The 20,473-nt window shown below is 38.5% G+C and overlaps 1 protein-coding gene and 1 pseudogene across 1 annotated transcript; one reads left to right on the top strand and one right to left on the bottom strand.

Moving 5' to 3' along the window:
* Positions 1-2,661: 2,661 nt before the first annotated feature.
* LOC121331154 (NADPH oxidase organizer 1-like) lies at positions 2,662-6,413 on the top strand (the record flags this gene model as incomplete). The annotated part of the gene is made up of 7 exons (XM_041278367.1): positions 2,662-2,814; positions 2,937-3,012; positions 3,642-3,822; positions 4,298-4,503; positions 4,708-4,824; positions 4,940-5,057; positions 5,175-6,413. Coding segments are annotated over 7 exons (1,524 nt in total), but the record flags the coding sequence as incomplete, so codon positions are not given.
* Positions 6,414-7,572: 1,159 nt separating this feature from the next.
* LOC121330586 lies at positions 7,573-20,173 on the bottom strand (annotated as a pseudogene).
* Positions 20,174-20,473: the final 300 nt, after the last annotated feature.

The following is a 20,473-nucleotide window of genomic DNA, read 5'->3' as shown; positions in this document are numbered from 1 at the left end:
TGTTCAAAAACAAACAAACAAACAAACAAACAAACAAAAATATCTCATTAATGCGGGTTGGACCCGAAACCTGAAACTGGAAACGTATGTTTGTTTGCAACACGGGAATTTCCAAGTGTCATAATTTCCAGGTGTCATACTCAAAAATGCTGCCTGCAAGATGTAAAACTGGATATTGCTTTTTGATTGTTTTGCTCAGAGAATTGACTCCCTTTGTGTTGGTGTATACTGCAAATTGAATCCACTCAATCCAGAACAACAGAACAAGTGTCCAGTTTCAATGCAGCCAAAGGTAAAATAAACAAGTTACGTGAACGTGAAGAACTGGAGAATTGTTCTTCCAGCTAAATAACAAACGGACGCGTGAACTGGAATAACTTTCTGTTCGGCATCTGAGACAGATCATGCATAGCATTTGAAACTGATCAATATAGCATTTGCCTTTATAAAAAAGCGTGCACCATTAAGGGTTGATTTCTTTTCATCAAAGCAAAATTAGTAGATAATCAGAATGTGAGAATGATTTTTTATTTTTTAATTTTTTTATAAAATGTAATTTTAATATCATCTTTATTTTAATATGCGATCTTATAATGCAAACATATTCATATTCAGGAATAGTATGATGACAGCAAATGTTACAAGTCACTGTAATAAATCGACAATAATAAGATATACAGTATTACGTGCTTCATTTTTTTTTTATTCAGCTGCCACATTACATAATTAATGAACTAAATGAATAAAGCAAATCAAATCACTCTTCCATTTAATTAAACTAGACTTTTAGTCAGCTCCTAACGAGAAGGAAGCCTAAAGGATAGCAGTGGGTTATCAGCTGGAGTCTGTCAGTTTGCATACTTATCTTTATTAGACAGTGGGAATTTTCATTTGGGGTGCTGACGTGTGCTCATAGTATTGTTTAACAAAGATGACCTTGGAGAAGGAAAGCGCGGTTTCGATCTCCAGAACATTAGCAGAGAAAAAGAAAGTCATGTTTCCTTGATGTGTCAGTACCAGAGTTAACTTTCCGTCAGTTGATAGCAATACAGAGAGTATGTTTGCACACCTGGAGGAATTATGTCAGGATATAGCATGCTACCCCATTTTGAGAAAACAGAAAAAAACGAAGGTGCTCTCAATGCTGACCATAATGACAAAGTGCATTATAATAAACTAAAAAAAAAAATCATATGCCTTCTATAATCTAGAAACATACAACCTAGAAAATTACCAGTGCAAAAAAAAATCAAGACATTGAAATTAATTAAAAGTTAAGGTAACCTAAATGATTTTTTTGTACTGTCATAGAAAATGCTGCACGGTTTCCGTAAGTGATAATAACTTTTAAGTGGAGCAAACAACAATGGGTGCCACACTAATTTGGGGGAATTTCCCATGCAATTAGTTGCAACACATATGTCTTAAATAGTTATAGGGGCCAGTAAAGCAGTAAACCTGTACAATTTATTCATTATTAAATGTAAAAAGTAGAGTTGTGCTTCATGATGTGCCGCCGCTGTGTTTCCTATTCGAGGTTATCAACCTTGGATGGTTCTATGGCAACTGGAGCATCAGGACGGCTTTAGAGCTTGTCAAGTATTCCTCGAGACTCTTGGGGTGAATATGCTCCAGTCAGCTGTTTAACACGTACAGCACTGAACCCTCTGTACTGATGGAAAACAGCATCTCTGTGTGCCAAAGAGGAGCGAGTCTCTTACCTACTCGTTTGCAGTGGCAGGAGGCAATCCCAGTATTACTTTACCGGAATCATTTTACGAGTAGCACTTTGCAGTGTTTTGTATTGTGAAGGGTTGTTTGTAGTTATTTGTAGCAACATCATATAACCCAGAATTAATCCCTTTAAAAGATATTCAAATGTAAACTTAAAATGCTAAAAACATGCAGATAGTAATAGATTTGTATTATACGTTTTCTGTATTATTATTATTATTATTATTATTATTAGTATTATTATTATTATTAATAATAATAATAATAATAATAATAATAATAATAATAATAATAATAATAATAATATGTGTTTTATTAGGTATTCAAAATTAATGTACTGCATATCGTGATAGACTGACATAATTATGTCTCACGGACATAATTAATTTCCCCCGCACCTTTACCGTGGAATTTACTAAACACTATCGTGCCAAAATCATAGCCTTACTTTGTGTTGAGTAACACCACCTTCGTCCCTTTAACCCCGCCCTGCCGTCTGATTGGCAGATTGTTTTGTATAAACCACACCGTTCTGTAGCTCAGCTGGAAAAACAGAACAGAAGAACGGAGAAGCTGAGCGACAAACACACAAAAATGAGTAACCAGAGGTACCCTGTGCATGTGCAGAGTACCCTCCCAATGCATGTGAGGCTCATCGGAGTTATCAAAACAATAACCAAATTAGTAAGATATATATATATATATATATATATATATATATATATATATATATATATATATATATATATTATATATATATATTAAACATATATATATAACATTTTGACACATAATAATACGCATTATCTATTACTTGTTTATTGACATTTTACAGATACAATAATAATAATAATAATAATAATAATAATAATAATAATGCATTATCGTCATCACTAGTAATATTGATATTACTATTCACAATAAAATCTAGATACATGTATTTACTTTATTTGTTGTTGTTTCCCCCCCTCTTCTAAATATGTATTTGATTTATTTCAGATATTTATGACATCAGTCCTATGGTCAGATCAGAATGACATTATTGTCTACAGAAAGTATGAAGAGTTCAGAAAACTGCACGTGAGTAATACTACACCCAACTTTCCTTTTGGTTTAACACCGAAACAAAGCAATTAAACTGGCCCGAATGAACACCTTGTTCTAATATATGTATACGTCGCTTTCTTTTATAAAATCAACAGAAGCAGCTTCGGAAGCAGTTTCTCGTGGGTCGTGGATTCGGCAGGAAGTCGGAGGGAATTCTTCCAAAATTTGAAGGTAAATTGAGTGTTGAGGTGAGGAAAAATGGCAATTTCCGTAAAATACGAAAAATATGAAATATATATATTTGATACCAGCCAGTTTCATAACTATTAAATGGATGTAAAATGCATTTTCAAGACTTTGAATGTGTGTAGAAAATAAATAAATAAAAGATAAATACAGTTTTGTCAATGTCGACACTGCTTATTTTAATCAACAATAGAGCCTACTAAAACCTTTATATATTGGGTAATGATTCAAACCTTAAAGGGTAAACCTAAAATTATATATATATAATATATATATATATATATATATATATATATATATATATATATATATATATATATATATATATATTAGCTGTAAACCATATAAAGAAAATAAAAATAAAGAAAACAACATGACGAGAAGAGCAGAATATGAAAAAGGTGGCTTGTACAACGGTTGCATTTGTTATTACTAGCTTAAGGCAAGAACTAGGGGTGTTGGGGCAGCAGCAGCACCCCCTGGTTTTGCATGGCTTCCATCATATGCAGGGGTTACAGTTTTGTTCAATGGCTTTCAGCACCCCCATTTAAAAAATTGTTCCAGTGCCACTGGCTTAAGGTCTGTTTAATCAACTGCGTGATGTTATTGTTTAGATGTTCCCCTTAAGACCCTGCGGAAGAAAGCCACTTGTAGATCGATGCTCAGGCTGAAATTGCTGGAGAAGTACTTTGCAGCATTGATGGAACTGGAGCCCAAGATCTCCCAGTGCAATGACGTCATCCAGTTCTTCATACCGCAGAATCACGACTTGCAGCCTTCGTTTCCTAAAAACAGGTACAGCACACTAGTATTGTCGCTAAATGATATTATAACCACCACTGTAAAACATTTAAAAGATTATGTAGTGCCTATATACAGCAACTCTTGTTTCACAAAAGTAAAAAATGTAGAAAACCTAATTAGAGATGAGAAAAAATAAGAAAAAATTGCATCAGATGAGAAATAAACATTTATTTGTATCTCTCATAATGCAAACCATTTTATTGCCCATGTTAGGAAGCAGAAGATGTTAAACATATTCACATAATTGGACCTTGGGATATTTTACAGGAGGACATAGTTCTAACAATAGTTAATGGTGTTTTGTGTGGTTCTTTTATTTATTTACTGTTTTTTGGTACACAATACCTTCACTAATTTGTCAAATGAAACACCTCTATGCAAAAATATGAAATTAAAATCTTATTGTTGACAATATATTTTCTTATTATTATTATCTCTAAAGCAATGTTATTTTGTATATATATAGCATTGTCATCATGCCATCTGAAGACCAGGAGAACGCGGAAGACGTGAGCGAAGATAAACGACAACACAGTGCAGGGAACATCACTCAGCCGTTTATCGCAGAAACACACCGGTGTGTGGCCAGCTACGAGACCAAAGACACCAAGAACAGACCTTTCAGGGTCAACGTTGAAGAAACCGTGGATGTTCTCATCAAAGACCCAGGAGGTATCTATCTCATATACAAGAACTAGATTACCACAGACTTTATTAAGCTCATGGGGAGTGATGATTATGTAGCCATACTGTTTTTACCAGTGTTATTAACATTGCCATTTAAATTTCACCTTTGGATTCATAGAACTTTGTTGTAAAGAACAATACATTACAGTACAGTTGTAATAATACAGCTTATTTGCATTTCCTTTGAAGGATGGTGGCTGGTGGAAAATGAGGAGAAGCATATTGCCTGGTTCCCAGCTCCATATCTGGAGAAATGCTGTGACCCAGAAGAGTATGAAAATGTGACTGATGGCATTCCAGAAGAAGGTGAGAGTTGATTTTGAATTGATTGGTTAAACAAAAAAAACTATAATGCGCTGGATCTTGCGAGCGGTGCTTATGTTTTCTCTTGCTAATTGTATTGTGCTCTACATGGTTATAGGAATGCTGTACTATGCAGCCCGAGGTTATGAAGCCACAAACACGGACGAACTGTCACTAAACATTGGGGTTGTTGTGGAAGTCCTACAGAAGTCTGACAATGGCTGGTGGTTAATTAGGTAACAGTTCCATTTATTATAGAGATATATGTAATGACTGTGGTGTATACAAGTATTTTATAAAGGATAAATACACGTGCAGGGAACTGACCATGTCTTGTCTCCCGACTCCCACAGGTACAATGGAAAAGCTGGATATGTGCCTTCCATGTATCTCCAGCCCTACAAAAACCCTCACCAGAAATACCAGATTCAATCTATTAATCTATACAGACCTGCAAGCCCCACAGGAAACCTTCGCACTGTAAAAAATCTTCAGCTCAGCCACTCCCAAATTTCACTCCAGCCTTGCCCAGTTGTCAAAGGGAAGCTTCAGCCTTTGGACCGACAGAAATCAAGGTCTCTGAGTTGCATTTTGCCCCCTGCGATCACCATCAATGACTACGATGCAAGCAGTTCCTCAAAGACTGAAAGCAAGATCGACAGCCTCAGCGACAGCAGTGAAGAGAGCTTGAATTTCAGCAGCTGCTCAAATTCCTCTAGAAATTCTCTAGTGTCACCAGAAAGTGATTTCCTCAGCGTGAATCCAGCAGTCATGGCAGAGCAGCTCCGGAGAAGCAGGACCCCGCCTGCAATGATCACACACAGGCGCGATTCAGACTATGTGAGTGAAGCGGAACAGCTACCCAATAGCAACTCTGATCCAAACCTCTACAAGAGCTCTTCTATGCCCAAGGTGCCTCCACGGCCCAAAGTCCAGGAAATATTGTCCCGATGCACGACAATCACCAAGAAGGCGGCAATGCCATTGCTCCCCGGTTCCAAACCTGCAGTGGCACAACTTCGTTAAAGAAACTGTTCAGGAATTTTATTTAAAAATGCAGCATAAACTGCAAGTAAAAGTAGTAGAATTGTATCTACTTTATATTTAAACCTGTAAGATACACAATATATCCTTCTTGGCTTTTGACTCCAAGTAATCCTTACCAGTAATATGAGAATGGATGTAATAAACTGCATTGTAAGTTGGATTTTTTTCAACATTATATGAAATATTTTCCTTTTTTAAAAAAATAGAAATACTTTATTTGTATATTATTATTAAATACACCTTTTACTTTTCAATGTTATAGTTATTAATGAAGTTGAACTTTGAAGCTGATATTTTTTGTTAGCCTCTTTCTTTAAAAGGTAAACATTTTATGAATAAATTGCTTGCGTCCTAGTTCTTCCATAGTGGAAATACTATTTGCTTTATGTGCATCTTTCAATAAGTGCTTCTTGTCTTTTCATGTAGACTGAAAAACTCTAAAACCTGTATAATTTGTAAAGCATTTGATTGTAAATTTTCAACACATCTGTTCAATAATTGCAACTGTCATACAAACTGCAATAAAATCCTAATCATTTTTAAAACGACCGGGTTTAATCATCAGTTTTCGTGACAGTATTTTAATACGTTAGTTTCTGGTTTTGGAAAGCTTCTTATTGTGGCTTCAACTATGTATTCCTGTACACTTGCCTGATATCAAAAAGGCAATCGGAATGTTAAGTCATTGGAAGCATCTAGGTACATTTTACTACCTCACACTGGTCCTGCAGCCAGTCGTGGGTTTCAGGAGTTCTCTGATTTGGTACATTGAAATGACCAGGTGACGTCAGACCCCCTCCTAAATCATCTCTGAAACCAGTCACACTTACGACAGCAAGAGTAAAACTCACCTGCTTCTGTAGTTTTACTATGAGGAGTTGTTCAAACAGCTACAGAGGAAGGTACAGTTCATTTAACAGAATCAGCTTGCTTAAACTCTGGGCTCCTGCTCATTTAAATAATATATTTAGTTAATGTCATTTAAAAAATTTGCATAATACACTTTTGTATATAGAATGGCTGGTTGGGCAATCAAGTTTAATCCTAAAAAGTTAATGATCCATCAAATATAAAGCCAAACTCCACACGACTCCAATATTAATTAGATCCTCTGTATTTCTGTATTATAAAATGGATAGGGCGAACAAGATGCCAAACAGGGTGCTGCAGTTAGACTCGAACCTTGTTTTCTGAAGGACTGCTTTATAAATGTAATAAGACTCTTCAAAGTGTGCGCTATGGTCAGCAAACCACACAACTACTGTAGGTGGCCACTCATGTGCCCACCAATGGGATAACTCCACACTAGGGCAAATACTTCAATCACAATCATTTCCTCCTATAGCACACACACACACCTTTCTAAAAACACTCACAGCCCTCTACTCACAGCTACAGCAGATACAACCTTGACAATTGCCTATAGCAATATACCCAAACACATTGTTAAGATGTTGTCCACCAGTTACATTATATTGCTTTGCATTGCAATTTTAGTTAGTTTTCCTTTAGAGTAGTATAAAATGATCATCTGATAGTACAGTCATGGCCTCCTGCCATAACTGATAAAAACTCAAGTATTTCTGATTTCCATAGCTCAGTTGTTTAATGTTTTCTTATAAGTTTTTTCAACAAACCGGTTTGTAAACATGACATTCCCTCATTTGTATTTCCACCCTTGTTTTTGTTGGAAATTATCTCCAGTCTATCAATATCTAAAAACCTGATCAAACAAACCAAAACCAAACTTTTGAGCACATAGAAACAGCATATTATATACATGTTATTAGAGAAGAGCAAAAATGTAGACAAATTGGATCCCAGCGTTTATTAAAATATTATATTGTTCATAAGAATTACATTCACAGATGAATCCTGCTCCTGATGTAAAACTAAAACCTCCAAAGTTAAAACAATGATTTTTTAAAATGTTCTAAACTTGATAAACTAAAGGTTTTGCATCGCCCAATATAATTAACTAATTTTTCTTCATAAAAGTCAATGAAACCTGCTGAATAATGTTACGTTAACATTTAGAATTACATACCGCTTGATAGGTTTCCAATACAACAAAAAAAAATGAAAAATGTGACATTTCAAAATCTAACATTAAATACTGTACTACTATTACAGTATTAATTTTTAATTCTGTCTCAATACTAAAATTCTTAGTGCTGCTGTATATCCATGAAATATAACAGTGTAATTTCTTTCTATTTGCTTAACTACTTTATACAGTAGAACTAGTTGTGAAATATGAGTAATGCTTTCTCTTGTTCCAAGAATCATTAGCCACTGTCAAAAAATGAGGGTGGAAGAGTTTTGAGATGGATATCAGAGAGAGAGAGAGAGAGAGAGAGAGAGAGAGAGAGAGAGAGAGAGAGAGAGAATAGCCAGTGTCTTGCACTGGGGTATCAAGGGTTACAATTGTGATCTTATGGTACAATATTCAGTCATTTCAATTGTGTGGCTAGCAGGAAAACAGCATATACAACTAAACCTTTGCAATGGACCTCCTGCCTCTTGACACTGCATCTCATAAGGTGAGACACTATTAGTCAATTTATTACATTCTGTTTGGTCTATGGTGGCAGTGACTGACAAGGAGCTCAAACTGACTAGTCGCTAAGTTAACGACAGAGCTGGGGTAGAATCCCAGGGTCTCCAGGATGGTTGTCAGTCCTGTCCTTTCACCTTCTCAGTCTCATTTCCGTGGTGCGGAGGGTTGCCGATTGTGCTTCTGCTTGGTTCCCGGCAGTCATCTTCCCCGCTCTTGCTTCCGTTTCCCATCTAACAAGTTTCTGCTCCTCGTTGTCCATCGGTTCTTCACCGTCCGAACCTCCCTCACTGCCGGACTCTGGCTCTCTTTACCCTCCTCTGGAGACCCCATCTGCCTGCTTTTTACACCTTTGTTGGCAGCGCTTACATCATCATCATCATCATCATCTCTCTCCATCTTCCTGCTGAGAGTTCTCTTCCTCCTCCTCTTCCTCGCCTTGTCCCCTTCACTCAGCTTCCTCAAGTCTTGCAGAGTCCCCACCCACTGAATCCAGGCCCTTACTGGGATTTGGATTGATTGTGAACGACTGTGCCAGTCCTCCCAGAGGAGAGGCCTCCATTTCTTCACCCTGGTTTTCCCCACAGCTGAAAATAAACATTTCCAAGAACAAAGGACAATAGACACATTTGTATTTAGACGAAAAAAAGGTGTGCCAAGAATTGCAATAGGCAACAGGGTAACTTTGGAAATGACTTTACTTCCTTATTGAGGCATTATGCACTTGCCTTTAAAATTAATCAATCCAGCAATGAAGCCAGGAATTTATTCTCAATTGTACTGAGTGCCTATTAGAGTGTACATAGCTATCACATTATGCAAACAAATCCCTGGTCTGTTCAGTGAACTGCTACTCACCAGGAAAATGTATTCCCTTGAGCTCACTTGACATTGCTGATCAGTCTCATGTTCTGCCACATGTAATCTACAAACATTGAGGCCTGGAGCAGCCTGCTGACCCTTTGGAAGTGTCGCTCTGGAGACGGGCAATAAAAGAGTTATAAAGTCAGATGCATTAGCTTAAATGTTTTTCTAGTTGGCTGAAGCGCAATGAAGTGAACAATTCTGGAGAGCACAAAGGCTTCTAACCAATATCAGCAGCTCAGGAACCACTGTGATTCAAAGTAGCTAGCTCTCAATCACCTTTAACCCAGAATTTACAATTCAGGGATAAGGAATAGATAAGGAAATTAAAAACAAAACAAAAAAACAATCCAGGTTCCTTATATGCTTCAACTTAATGATGTTCATACAACCTTCTACTGCAGCACCTAAATACCTGCATTTCCTCATCATATAATGCTTTCCTTTCATTTACTGCTTTTAGCACAATCTACGCATTCCTCAACAGATAAAGAGGTTTTTTTTACAAGACAGACAACAGCAGCCTAGGGGAAAACAAACCCGTTTTCGCAAAATAAAAGCATGCAGTGTGGTCTTCACAGAAGTGGTTTTATAGGGATGATTCACAGGGTCCAATTTGACATGACTTCCAGCCCGATTGCTCACCGGTGTGTGGAAGGAGCACCTCCGGTGCTGCCCTGATCCCGCTGTACTGCAGCAGCTCTTCGGGGCTCTCGTGCTGCAGCAGGACCTGCACCACCACCTGGGCCTCCTGGCAGTTCCTGCAGTTGGTGTTCCATACCCCACAGAACCGCAGCACAGCCTCTGCAACCCAGAAACACAACACTGGGAATTATAGGGCAGTCTCCATTCCTCCCGGCTACACCCAAACAAATTAACGCACCAAGCGCTGGCTAAGCCTATTGATTGATGACAAGAAGAAGAGCACACAGAAATACAATAAGACACTAGGGTTTCAATATTAAATAAAGCATAAACAAAGACAGTTTATCAGCGATACCTATCATATGATGAAGGATCGAGGCCTTTTGCAATGCAAGTGATGGTTCAGGCTGTTTTGTAGCAGTACAGTGCTCAAAGTACTGTGGATTGCTAATGTGTCCAGGCATCATTTGGACTCAATAGTCAACACTGTTCTCCCCTTCTTAACAAGCTCTGAAGAAGCAGAACGCAATACAACTCCTGTGCTTCAATTTTGAACTATTATCTCAAAAGGCCATGCATTGGATGCTTTTTCCTGTTGTTCATTGAGCAGTGTTCAGTGGCATGCTGCAGATTATTAACAAAAGGAACTGATATTTCAAGGCACTGCAGGAATTCAATACTTCAGGAGGAGGCAGGGATCTCAGTGCACCTGCTAACCCCCCCCCCCCCCCCCCCCCCCCCCCCCGATTTGGTAGTGGACTTTAACACAACAGCTTTTGTTTAAGTAACAGCATTAAAGCCATACAGTGAGTTAATGAACCTGACAAACCTTCGAAGGTTTAAAACCACCTTTGGATTCCTGGCTAGCGAACAAACGTTCAAAACAGCCCTACGTGAAGTAACTAATAACACCTTTCCAACACCTGTAATGAAGTTACGGAAGACATGTATCTCCACATATCCCCACAGAAGCCTTAAATCCAGCTTGCTATGCCACAGAATAAACTAGGCAAGAATTACACTAAATTCTTTGACTTAAGATATGAAGACTGTTAGCACTCCTGCAGCGCCCCTCTTTTGACATTATCAGCTTTATCAATCACTAAAGTCATGGCCATAACCTCTTGTTATGCACAGTTATCAAGTTCCTTAAAGGTTACAGACAGTTCAAAGTAATAATGTTTGTGCTACAATGGAAAAACTTTTTTTATTTGGTTTTGTGAAATCACAGTTCACAGAATGTTACAGACACACAAGGAGCGCTACAGGGCACAATATTATACCTATATTTCCAAGGAGTGTATTTTGTAGGGGTGGGCAATGATATGAAAATTGTATTTCGATGTCGATAATACTGAAGTCTTCCAAAACACAAAAATATAATAACACAATTGCAATATCAAACATACATAAATGTTAACAGATATTTACATATGAAAGGCAGTAACTTACTAACTTAATGGTGTTTTGATTCGCAATATCCATGCAGAAAGTTTGTATTTTTAGCAGTATTAGCAAGTAAAGTAAAAAGTATGTCTTTGCGAGTGTAAATAATTTTTTTCTTTTTTTTATCCGATGAGATCTCGATAAGGAAATTATCGATAGTATATCAAAATATAAGTATTTTTTATTATTGTTTTGTTATTCTTTGACTTGTAGAGTTGAGTTCAGAATGAAAAACACTAATCCTCACACACATATTATGTTTTTTTTTTTTTTTTTTTTTTTTTTTTTTTAAACTGACCCAAGTTCCAAACATACCTTTAATCACCATCAGTACAGTGTGAGGTTGAATCAGGGAGATTGCCAAGCCCATAGCTTTGAAATACTTTTTCTCATGCAAGAGATTGGAGAGCTCTTGCTGTCTGCAAAAAAGAAAGTCAATTCTCATTAATACAAACTTCAAGGGACCAGCAAACAAATAATCTTCTCAGTAATTCCTATTAACAGGAGACTAAAGCCAAATACCTACTGTCAGTTTTTATTGAAATTACAGTAACATTTAAGTTACAAAACAATGAAAAGTATTATACATTTAAAACTACTGTGCATTTTATTGGAAACAAGGCTGTAAGTGAACTTTTAAAAAGCATGCATTGCAAATCAACTGTACTTGAAACCCGCATGTCCCATTCTGATCACAGGAATTTTTAAGAAAAACATGACGTCCTCAAGATCAGGGCATTGAGCAACTTGGTAACGCCAACGACTTGCATCCACAATTTGCTGTTCATAGCCCTGTATTACTGTATCCTGGTCGTGCACATTGCTGTATGAAAACTGTGCATCTCTCTAGGTCACTGCATCGAGTTAAATGCAAACGCTTGGCAATAAAAGGTTAAATCAAAATAAAAAAAGGGTTATACTGAAGAGCGCAAAAAGCACAAATCATTCTTCAAAATCCTGACACGCGAGATCTGGCACCACAACTGAGGCTCCTTCTTAGTTGAGCGCTCCTTTGTTTAAGACAAAAGCAGGTGTGTTTCTCCAAAAAAAACAAAAAACAAAAAAACAACTGCGCATGAGAAAGGGCAGGCAAGGAGAAGCCAGACCTTACTATTATTCAGCATGTCTTTTAGTGCTTTCATTTCAAAACACCTGGAGCAATCTCAACACACATAAGACTAGGGCTCAGAGGCTGTCTGTGAGTGTTGTCTTTATTGTGCCTAAATAGCATGTTAGACTGGTACTACAGGATAGTTTTGCAAAAAGTCAGCCAGGAGAGCAAGTCTGAAAAGAAAGTTCTTTTTCATCAGATACAGTATTTAAACACCTACTTCATGACCTGGTCTTCCTGCTTGGCTTGTTCCTCAGCAAATTCCGTAACATCCTTTTGTTAAAAATAAATAAAAATAAAAAAGTTGCATACAACACATATTATATGAAGGGTCAGCGGGCGTCCTCTGATCCCACGACCAAGCTAGCTTCCTTTTTCACCCAGGTACTCAAGAGAGGATCTCAGCGAGCTACCATCCTCTGGAGGACAAAGGCCAGCCCTGCAGGTGTCCGCTCTGAGCTCACTGGGCGCCTGGCCAGCAGGGTTCGCTGTAGAGCGATGAAGAGAAACAGTTCTTCCCTCCCTAACCCATGGGAGCACCAAAGCCACTCCACTGAAACTGCTCTTCTCTCCATCACTAACTTATTTGAATTTGCTCTTATTTACTACTGAATTTATTGTATTTAGTAACTGCTTTGACCTGTAATGTGATATTTTATAACGTGATATTTTGTAACAACTGTTTAAGTTGCCCTGGATAAGTGCATCTGCAAATAAACAATGATGGCAACCCAGATGTATGGCAGCTGTGCTGAACCTACATAGTCTATGGGAGCACATAGTACTAGCAATTTATAACTCCTTGACAGCGTCTAAATAAAATTGCATGTTCAGAGGCATTAGAGGTAACTAACACTAGCCATGCCCAACTGTTCTACAATCAGCAGGCTCCTCCTGCAGTGTAGCACAAACCTTCCACAGAGTGATGCAGGAGTCGGCCGAGCCAGTAACCACCAGGTCATCCTTCTTGTGGCCGTGGAGCCCCCAGATTTTGTCCTTGTGTGCGTCCACCGTCTTCACACACTCGTTCGTCTTGATTGTCCACAACTTCAAGAGCCTGTCAGACCCTCTGATCATAACAAGAAAGAGCATTTGTAGACCATTTCTTGTTTTTATTACAGGTACTAGACAGCAAAATATAACAGGTTACCTGCGATACATTTACAGCAGATCACAGAAAAAAAAACAAAAAAAAACAAACTCAAGTGGCAGTTCTCCCAACTGAACATGTCTCTTTTGACAATAAGACATGTACAGAGTATTATTGGTATGCCTGGGGTCGCGGAGTAATATAACGTCTTATATCCACAATATATCATAGAGCCCAGCAACCATAATATTCCGGTATATAATATTATATATATGCCACGAGTGGGTAATATTGCCAGTAATATAACGTCCTATCCAATATTGTGCCATCCCAGCACCGAAATATCACGGTAATGTCGTGGAAATTATGATGTGCTCACCCATATAACCGCCCCCTCATATATTGCAGAATGTTAATAGAGTCGTGGCATGTTATCGCCCTTTAATACTCATTATAAGGCAGAACAAATGTGTAACAATATCCCCACTATAGCATTACAATGGGTTAGCACACTAACACGTATATATATATATATATATATATATATATATATATATATATATATATATATATATAATATATATATATATAAATATATATATATATTATATATTATTTGTAAATTCTAAGAAATGAAAAATATTTTGCCTACAGGCAGTCAAAACTTAAAATATAGGATGTCAGGAGAATAAAAAGAATTCTGGTTTAAAATAAATAACACATTTATTTTCTGGAGGACGTAATGTAAGAATTCATTAATATTCCAAGTGCAAATATACCTGCAATGCACCTGAACACACTCCACTGTTAAATAAGGAAAGGCTACCTTGAGGCAGCTGAAGTCCTGCAGCCCCCATAGCTTGACGGTGCTGTCGGCAGAGGAAGAACAGAGGAAGAGGCCAGGATCTGGTCCATGGGAGAGAACTGTAGGCACCATATGCCCCGCTTGTGCCCCTTGAACACCCCCAGAAGGGAGAGATCAGCAGAGGACCAGAGCTTCGCAGTCCGGTCCTGGGAACCCGCTGCCAGCAGCTTGTCATTGGGTGAGATTGCAATGCTATTGATGTCCTGGAGAGAATAAGAGAAAACAAAAAGAAATGATGAGAACAGGACGCTTTAAAAAATGTGACCAACGGCTCAAGTGTTGCCTTACCTTGTCGTGCCCTTTCTCAGTGACACGTGCATGCAGGAATTCAGGGCTGCCTCCTCCAACTGCCAGGGATTCTGGGAGATCCCAGACCTTTATCGTGCAGTCCTGACTGCCACTCACCACGAAGCTCTGCTTCATCCTGAGAAGACCGACAAAAGTAGGGAAATATTATTTTTTTTAAACTAGAGCATCCGTGGCACAGGTTTTGCTTTAGCCCTATATATTAGCATCTAAAGGAATAAGGCTGTCAGTTTGAAAGGCTCTGGGCTTTACAATTCGATAAAATAAGAGATGCCACAGCTTGTGACACAAGACACATTTCAGGCAATAAACAGTGAATGTGTGTATTCGCAATACATGGAAATGCAATGGAGCCCATAAAGGAAGTCTGAAGATTGTGTTCTGTAAATAGCGCAGGTGTGATTCACCCCTGTTGAATTTAGTGTTGGATAAAGGAACCTTTTCTCTGAGCAGACAGCACATTACCAATAATTTACTTTGGTTGAGATAGCTTTGGCCATTTACCAACTTATTTTAAAACTTCCTTCCTTGAAATGTTACTTTGAAACAGGTGACTATAAATAAATTATTGCAAAAGTGGGTCAACATAAACTTCTGAAAAACCCAACAAAGTTTCATCACAAATAGAGCAATTCTCAAGAATATTCTGTATGGAAGTGTGACACAGATTGTGCCTGTACCAGTCACCAGGGATATTCATCCCCTAAGGGGCAATGTTATTGTTGTCAGGTAGCTAGGAGTACATAGCTGTACCAAGAAACAGACCACACCTGGAGCAGGAAATACTTCCAATGGCATTTGCATGACCAGATCCCCATGCTACACAGCACACCACCCCTGTTTCTATTTTTTTTTAAATAATTGCAAAGGTAAAATCCTATGTAAGCAATCCTAACCCTAACCCTCCTCTAATTGCCAGGGATTCTGGGAGATCCCAGAGGTAAAATCCTATGTAAACAATGTATTTGTAAAAGAAAATGTATTTGTTAATTGATTTGCTGAGAATATTTTCATTTCAGGGTTTTTGCTTTTATACTAACGTTGTCTTATCTTGTGAAACAGATTCAAGCAGTCAGAGCTATGGAGCAGGACGCAGCATACTTCTTGATTGGTTACCTTTGCACAGCTTGCAAACATGGAACTAATTCTGAACACATCCAATGCTAGAACAGTCTCTGCAGAGAAAAAAATAAGAAGAAACAAGACATTAGTATTTCTGTGAACGAATGCAAGCAATGCATCTTCTACAGCACTCTGTAACGTGACATTTCATGTTGTGTGGTAGTCTCCATAAATTATCAGAGATTTCTAGGGACCTTTGACATAAATGGCTTAATTTAAAAGGTTTCAGTTGTGTGCTGTTTTTAGGTGATTTAGTTGATGTTGTTGCTGTCAGAGGATGTTGTCTTTACATTAACAAGCTCCTGTTACCCCTCCACTCAGCACCCACCACCAGCATTAACAAGATTAAAAAAAAAGATTGCTTTGACATTAAACCTGAATGGGCAAACTGTGCCGTGATGACAGAAATTTTTCATACATTATACTTTTAAAACTGATCACTTGTGCCACCTAATGTTTAGACAGTGTCAGCTCATTTCTCCACAGTGACCCCAGGTTCACCTTTGGCAAATGCCCCCAAAAGTTTTTTATACTAAGATCTGTACGTACCACGCGTCTTGTACATTCCTATGTGTTTAATTTACCAGCTACGCTGGAAGAATGTTCACCAGAATGCCCGTGCAGGATCTGACAGTTTGACGTGGCCAGGTCAAAGACCTTCAGCTTTGGGCTGTTTGTGGCCACGACAATATGAGAGTCAGCCGAGCCCAGAAACTTCACATCCAAAACAGCTGCATGCTTTCTTGAGGCAGGAGAAATGTGGATTCCTAGCCAAGGCTTGAACAGGCTAGAGCCGCTAGCACCCCACAATGGCATTCAGTTTTTCTTCATTCATACATAGTTAAGCTAAACAAAGGGGTAATAAAAATGGCACCTTTTTATTTAATTGCATTCCTTGTTACAATAACCGTACTTCTAATCAAAACACACAGCCATTATAAATGAATTTATAATTTAGTAAACTGCATTGAGAAGGCAGAAGAAACCCATATATCACTACGCCGATGAGAGAAGTATCAATCAGCGCTCCTCACCTGCTGCTCCAGAGCCAGGGTGTGCAGGTTGGACAGCAGGAAGTTGTGCTCAGCGATCACCGTGGAGATCCGATTGGTAGCGGGCAGCAGCAAGCAGTGGGTGAGGCTGTGCTCATCTGGCTCCTCCCCTCCCCCCACCTCCTCTGGCTGGGGCCTGGCTGGTACAGTCAGGGTGAAGACACAGCGGGCAGTGCTAGCTTCCCACACCCGCAGCACACTTGGGGGCAGAGTAATTAAGAGAAAGAAAGAAAAAAAACACACACATCCTGTAAGCTACAAAATAAATCGCAATGCCTACTATAGATGCAGGTCTACTTAGATTGGTTTGGCACTCCAATTAGGATTATTGCTAACACGGCATGACAGTTGTGCCATGCAAGATAGAAGACCTTGATATTACAAAAAAAAAAAGGTAAAATACCCTTTGTGGTTTTTTGCTTTTTGTCTTCTTCCATAGTGAATCAATGACTACACTCACCCTTGCTGCCAGCAGTGATGAAATGGGGGTCTTTACTCTTCACTCCCAGTTTGGAGAAGTCCCTTGGTTTGGCAGCAGAACAACAGCTTCCACAGTCTGGGAGAGGGATAGAGATGTTGGGCGAGGTACAGATACACAAAGTGTGTTTCCACTGCTTGAACAGCGGGCTATCTATCATTGTCCTTACCTCAAAAACAGGTACAGTCCTTGTGGGTATCTTTGTTTTCAGATCCCATACGGTGCAGATTTTATCCCGGCCAGAACTGAAAACACAAATCCAAATGTTAAATAACACTACTAAAGAAACTGAACGATATTTCAAAGGCTAGGCTCAGTGTATAATAATCGTGTAGATGGAAAATTGCATCACGGAGTCCAGACCTTGATAGAACTGGCACTATTTTTCCACAGCTGGAACACAAGGTCACACAGCTAACAATACACCCTTTCTTTTCTGAAGTGCACACATGCGACTGTAGCCAATCAGACAGAAGAACAGTACCTGACAAGCGTGTTGCCGTCAGGAGTGAACGACAGCGAGGTCACAGCACTGTAGTGGCTCTCCAGGACAGACACACACTTGCTGGACTTCAGGTCCCAGATCCGGATCTTACAATCCATTGAGGAGAAGAGCTGCAGCTGGGAGACATCGGGGTGGAATTCCACAACACTGGGGAGGTTTCAAAGAAAAGGATTGCATTACACATGGTCATTCACAACCCTGGCCTGAATGTTCATATATATTGCATATAAGCTAGTAAAACACACACAAAAGTTCCAGGTGTTGAATATAAATGTCTTACTGAACGACTCCAGAGGATCCCTTGAGGTTGTGAGTGCAGTACTGTTTCACCACATCCCAGACCTTGATGATGCTGTCACAGCCTCCTAAAAACACAAAGCAAACGCAGCAGTTACAAGGTGAGACATCGGACAACAATCTGCAAGCATTTTTACACAAACATATTCGCTATATTATTGCATCGATAGCATACGGAGTTAAAAGGGAAGGAAAACACCATTTTGCATTCTTTATTTTGCTTGTGAGGAACACCTGTATTTTATGCATGGGCTTATAAAGTGGCAACATTCCGAAACAGAGGAACAACTAAATTGAGCCTCTTTCTATAATACTCTACGACATCAATCACAGCTTTCTGATTTAAAAAAAAAAACATAGTACCTATGGTCAAGAGAGTAGAAGTGGGGTCAAAGGTCATGCTGGCCTCTAGAGCTTTGTGGATAGCTTTCCAGGTGCGAGTGCATTTGTTCTCTCTCCAGTCCCGCTGCTTCAGCAGCAGGGCACGGCTATCTGTCACCAGTGTCTGAAGCAGGTAAAGGACAGAGCTTTTAGTAAAAACAAGCAGTCCAAGTATAGTATGTACAATGGGGTCAAATTACAGTGGAATTCGTGGGAGAGGGAGGTTACTGGCCAATGCAGCCAAGATCTTAAACTTGGCACGCCCTGGATTTGAACCTGATCACAGTGAACATCACGCGACAGTGCCTTACTGGATGAGCCACCGGTCACCCTATCATTTTTGATAATTCATATTTTTATCGCTTTATCTTGTTCTATACAGTACTGTATTTAACTATTGCTTTGATTGTTTTTGTAGTTTACCTCGTCATCTGGGCTGACAGTAAATGATGTATCTTAGTCATCCTGTGAAAACATACATTGGGTTTATTGGGAGCGGTGAAGGGGGGGGGGGATTTATTAATAAAAAAAGTACTTAAGGGTTACAGGTCATTTGTAAATAGCTACAAAATGCATACAAAAAAAAACAGGCTATTACAAAAAAATATATAATTAACTTGAAGTAATCTGCCGCACAAGTCTGGAGTGTGGACTGGTTTTTATATCTATCTGCCATCACACATACTAGACAAATAAACCAGGCACCAGATGTACTGCAACTCTACCTGCTCGATGCTGTGACAGACTCGTCCTGTTGCAATGTCCAGGATATTGACTTTTGTGCCGCAGGTACAGAAAATGTATTTTCCATCTTTACTGATCTAAAGCAGAAGGGAAAAAAACACATTGCATTTGTTCAGGGATGGCAATAAGATTCCTATTGCCTAGCAGTTTCACTCAGTCCAGGTTTTAATAACAGCTTGATTAGCCAGTGTACAGGCAACATGCTCAGGACTGGATCAAACTGCTATGCAAATGGAGTCTTACTTCCATCCCATAAGTACAGAATACTTAAAGTTCTTACCAATACCTGCAGAATTATGTCAGATGCATTATTACATTAGTAAAATGGACTGTGCAATTAGCAAAATATGGTATGGCAAGGTTATTTTAGAATTATTAAATCTATTATTTAGTCTAGCAATCTACCTGTATATGGTTGCTGATAAGGACTCACTAGAGTTGCTTCAAATAAACTTCACTGACACTTATATCTAGGTATCTATTTACTGATAATTGTTACAGCACAATATAATCCCCAGCGAATTCCTTGTAATTCTTACCTGAACCTTCCCGCCTTTGTAAAACGGTTCGATTCTGCTGGAAACAGCGAAGCTAAAACAGAAAGGTGTACAATTTAACATCATTATAATGTTTTTATCCTACTTTCCAATTCATTGAAATTTACTTTTGAGTACAACATTAGGTACTTTACTATCTTGAGCGGCTTACTTAGTTTTGAACTGCAGGGTGTTGCTTGCCATTATTTGATGTACTCCCGGGATACTCAGCAGCCCATTAGATATTAAAATACTTATGATTAATTCTGGACCCCCAAAACTCAGACGAGCTCGCTATCTGCCATGTGTTTCTAACAACAGTTCATTGGCAGTCTCACAGATTGTACGTCATAAACCCCCCCCCGTACCGAACTGCAAACCATAAATGATACGTGGTTAGGGAACTAGTAGATAACTAAAAAAAAAAAAAAAAATATATATACATTTATATATATATATATATATATATATATATATATATATTATATATATATTTGTAGATATATATATACATTTATAAAAATGCGTAACTTTTCTGCCTGCAGCTACATTTTATTAAATGCACGTTTCTTTACGTTTTTGCCCTCTGAAGTGTACGTAACATGC

This window comes from Polyodon spathula, chromosome 18 (assembly GCF_017654505.1).
Source record: "Polyodon spathula isolate WHYD16114869_AA chromosome 18, ASM1765450v1, whole genome shotgun sequence".
Lineage (NCBI taxonomy): Eukaryota > Metazoa > Chordata > Actinopteri > Acipenseriformes > Polyodontidae > Polyodon > Polyodon spathula.
Note: the sequence above shows the minus strand (reverse complement) of the source record. Positions and strands in the feature narration are given on the sequence as shown.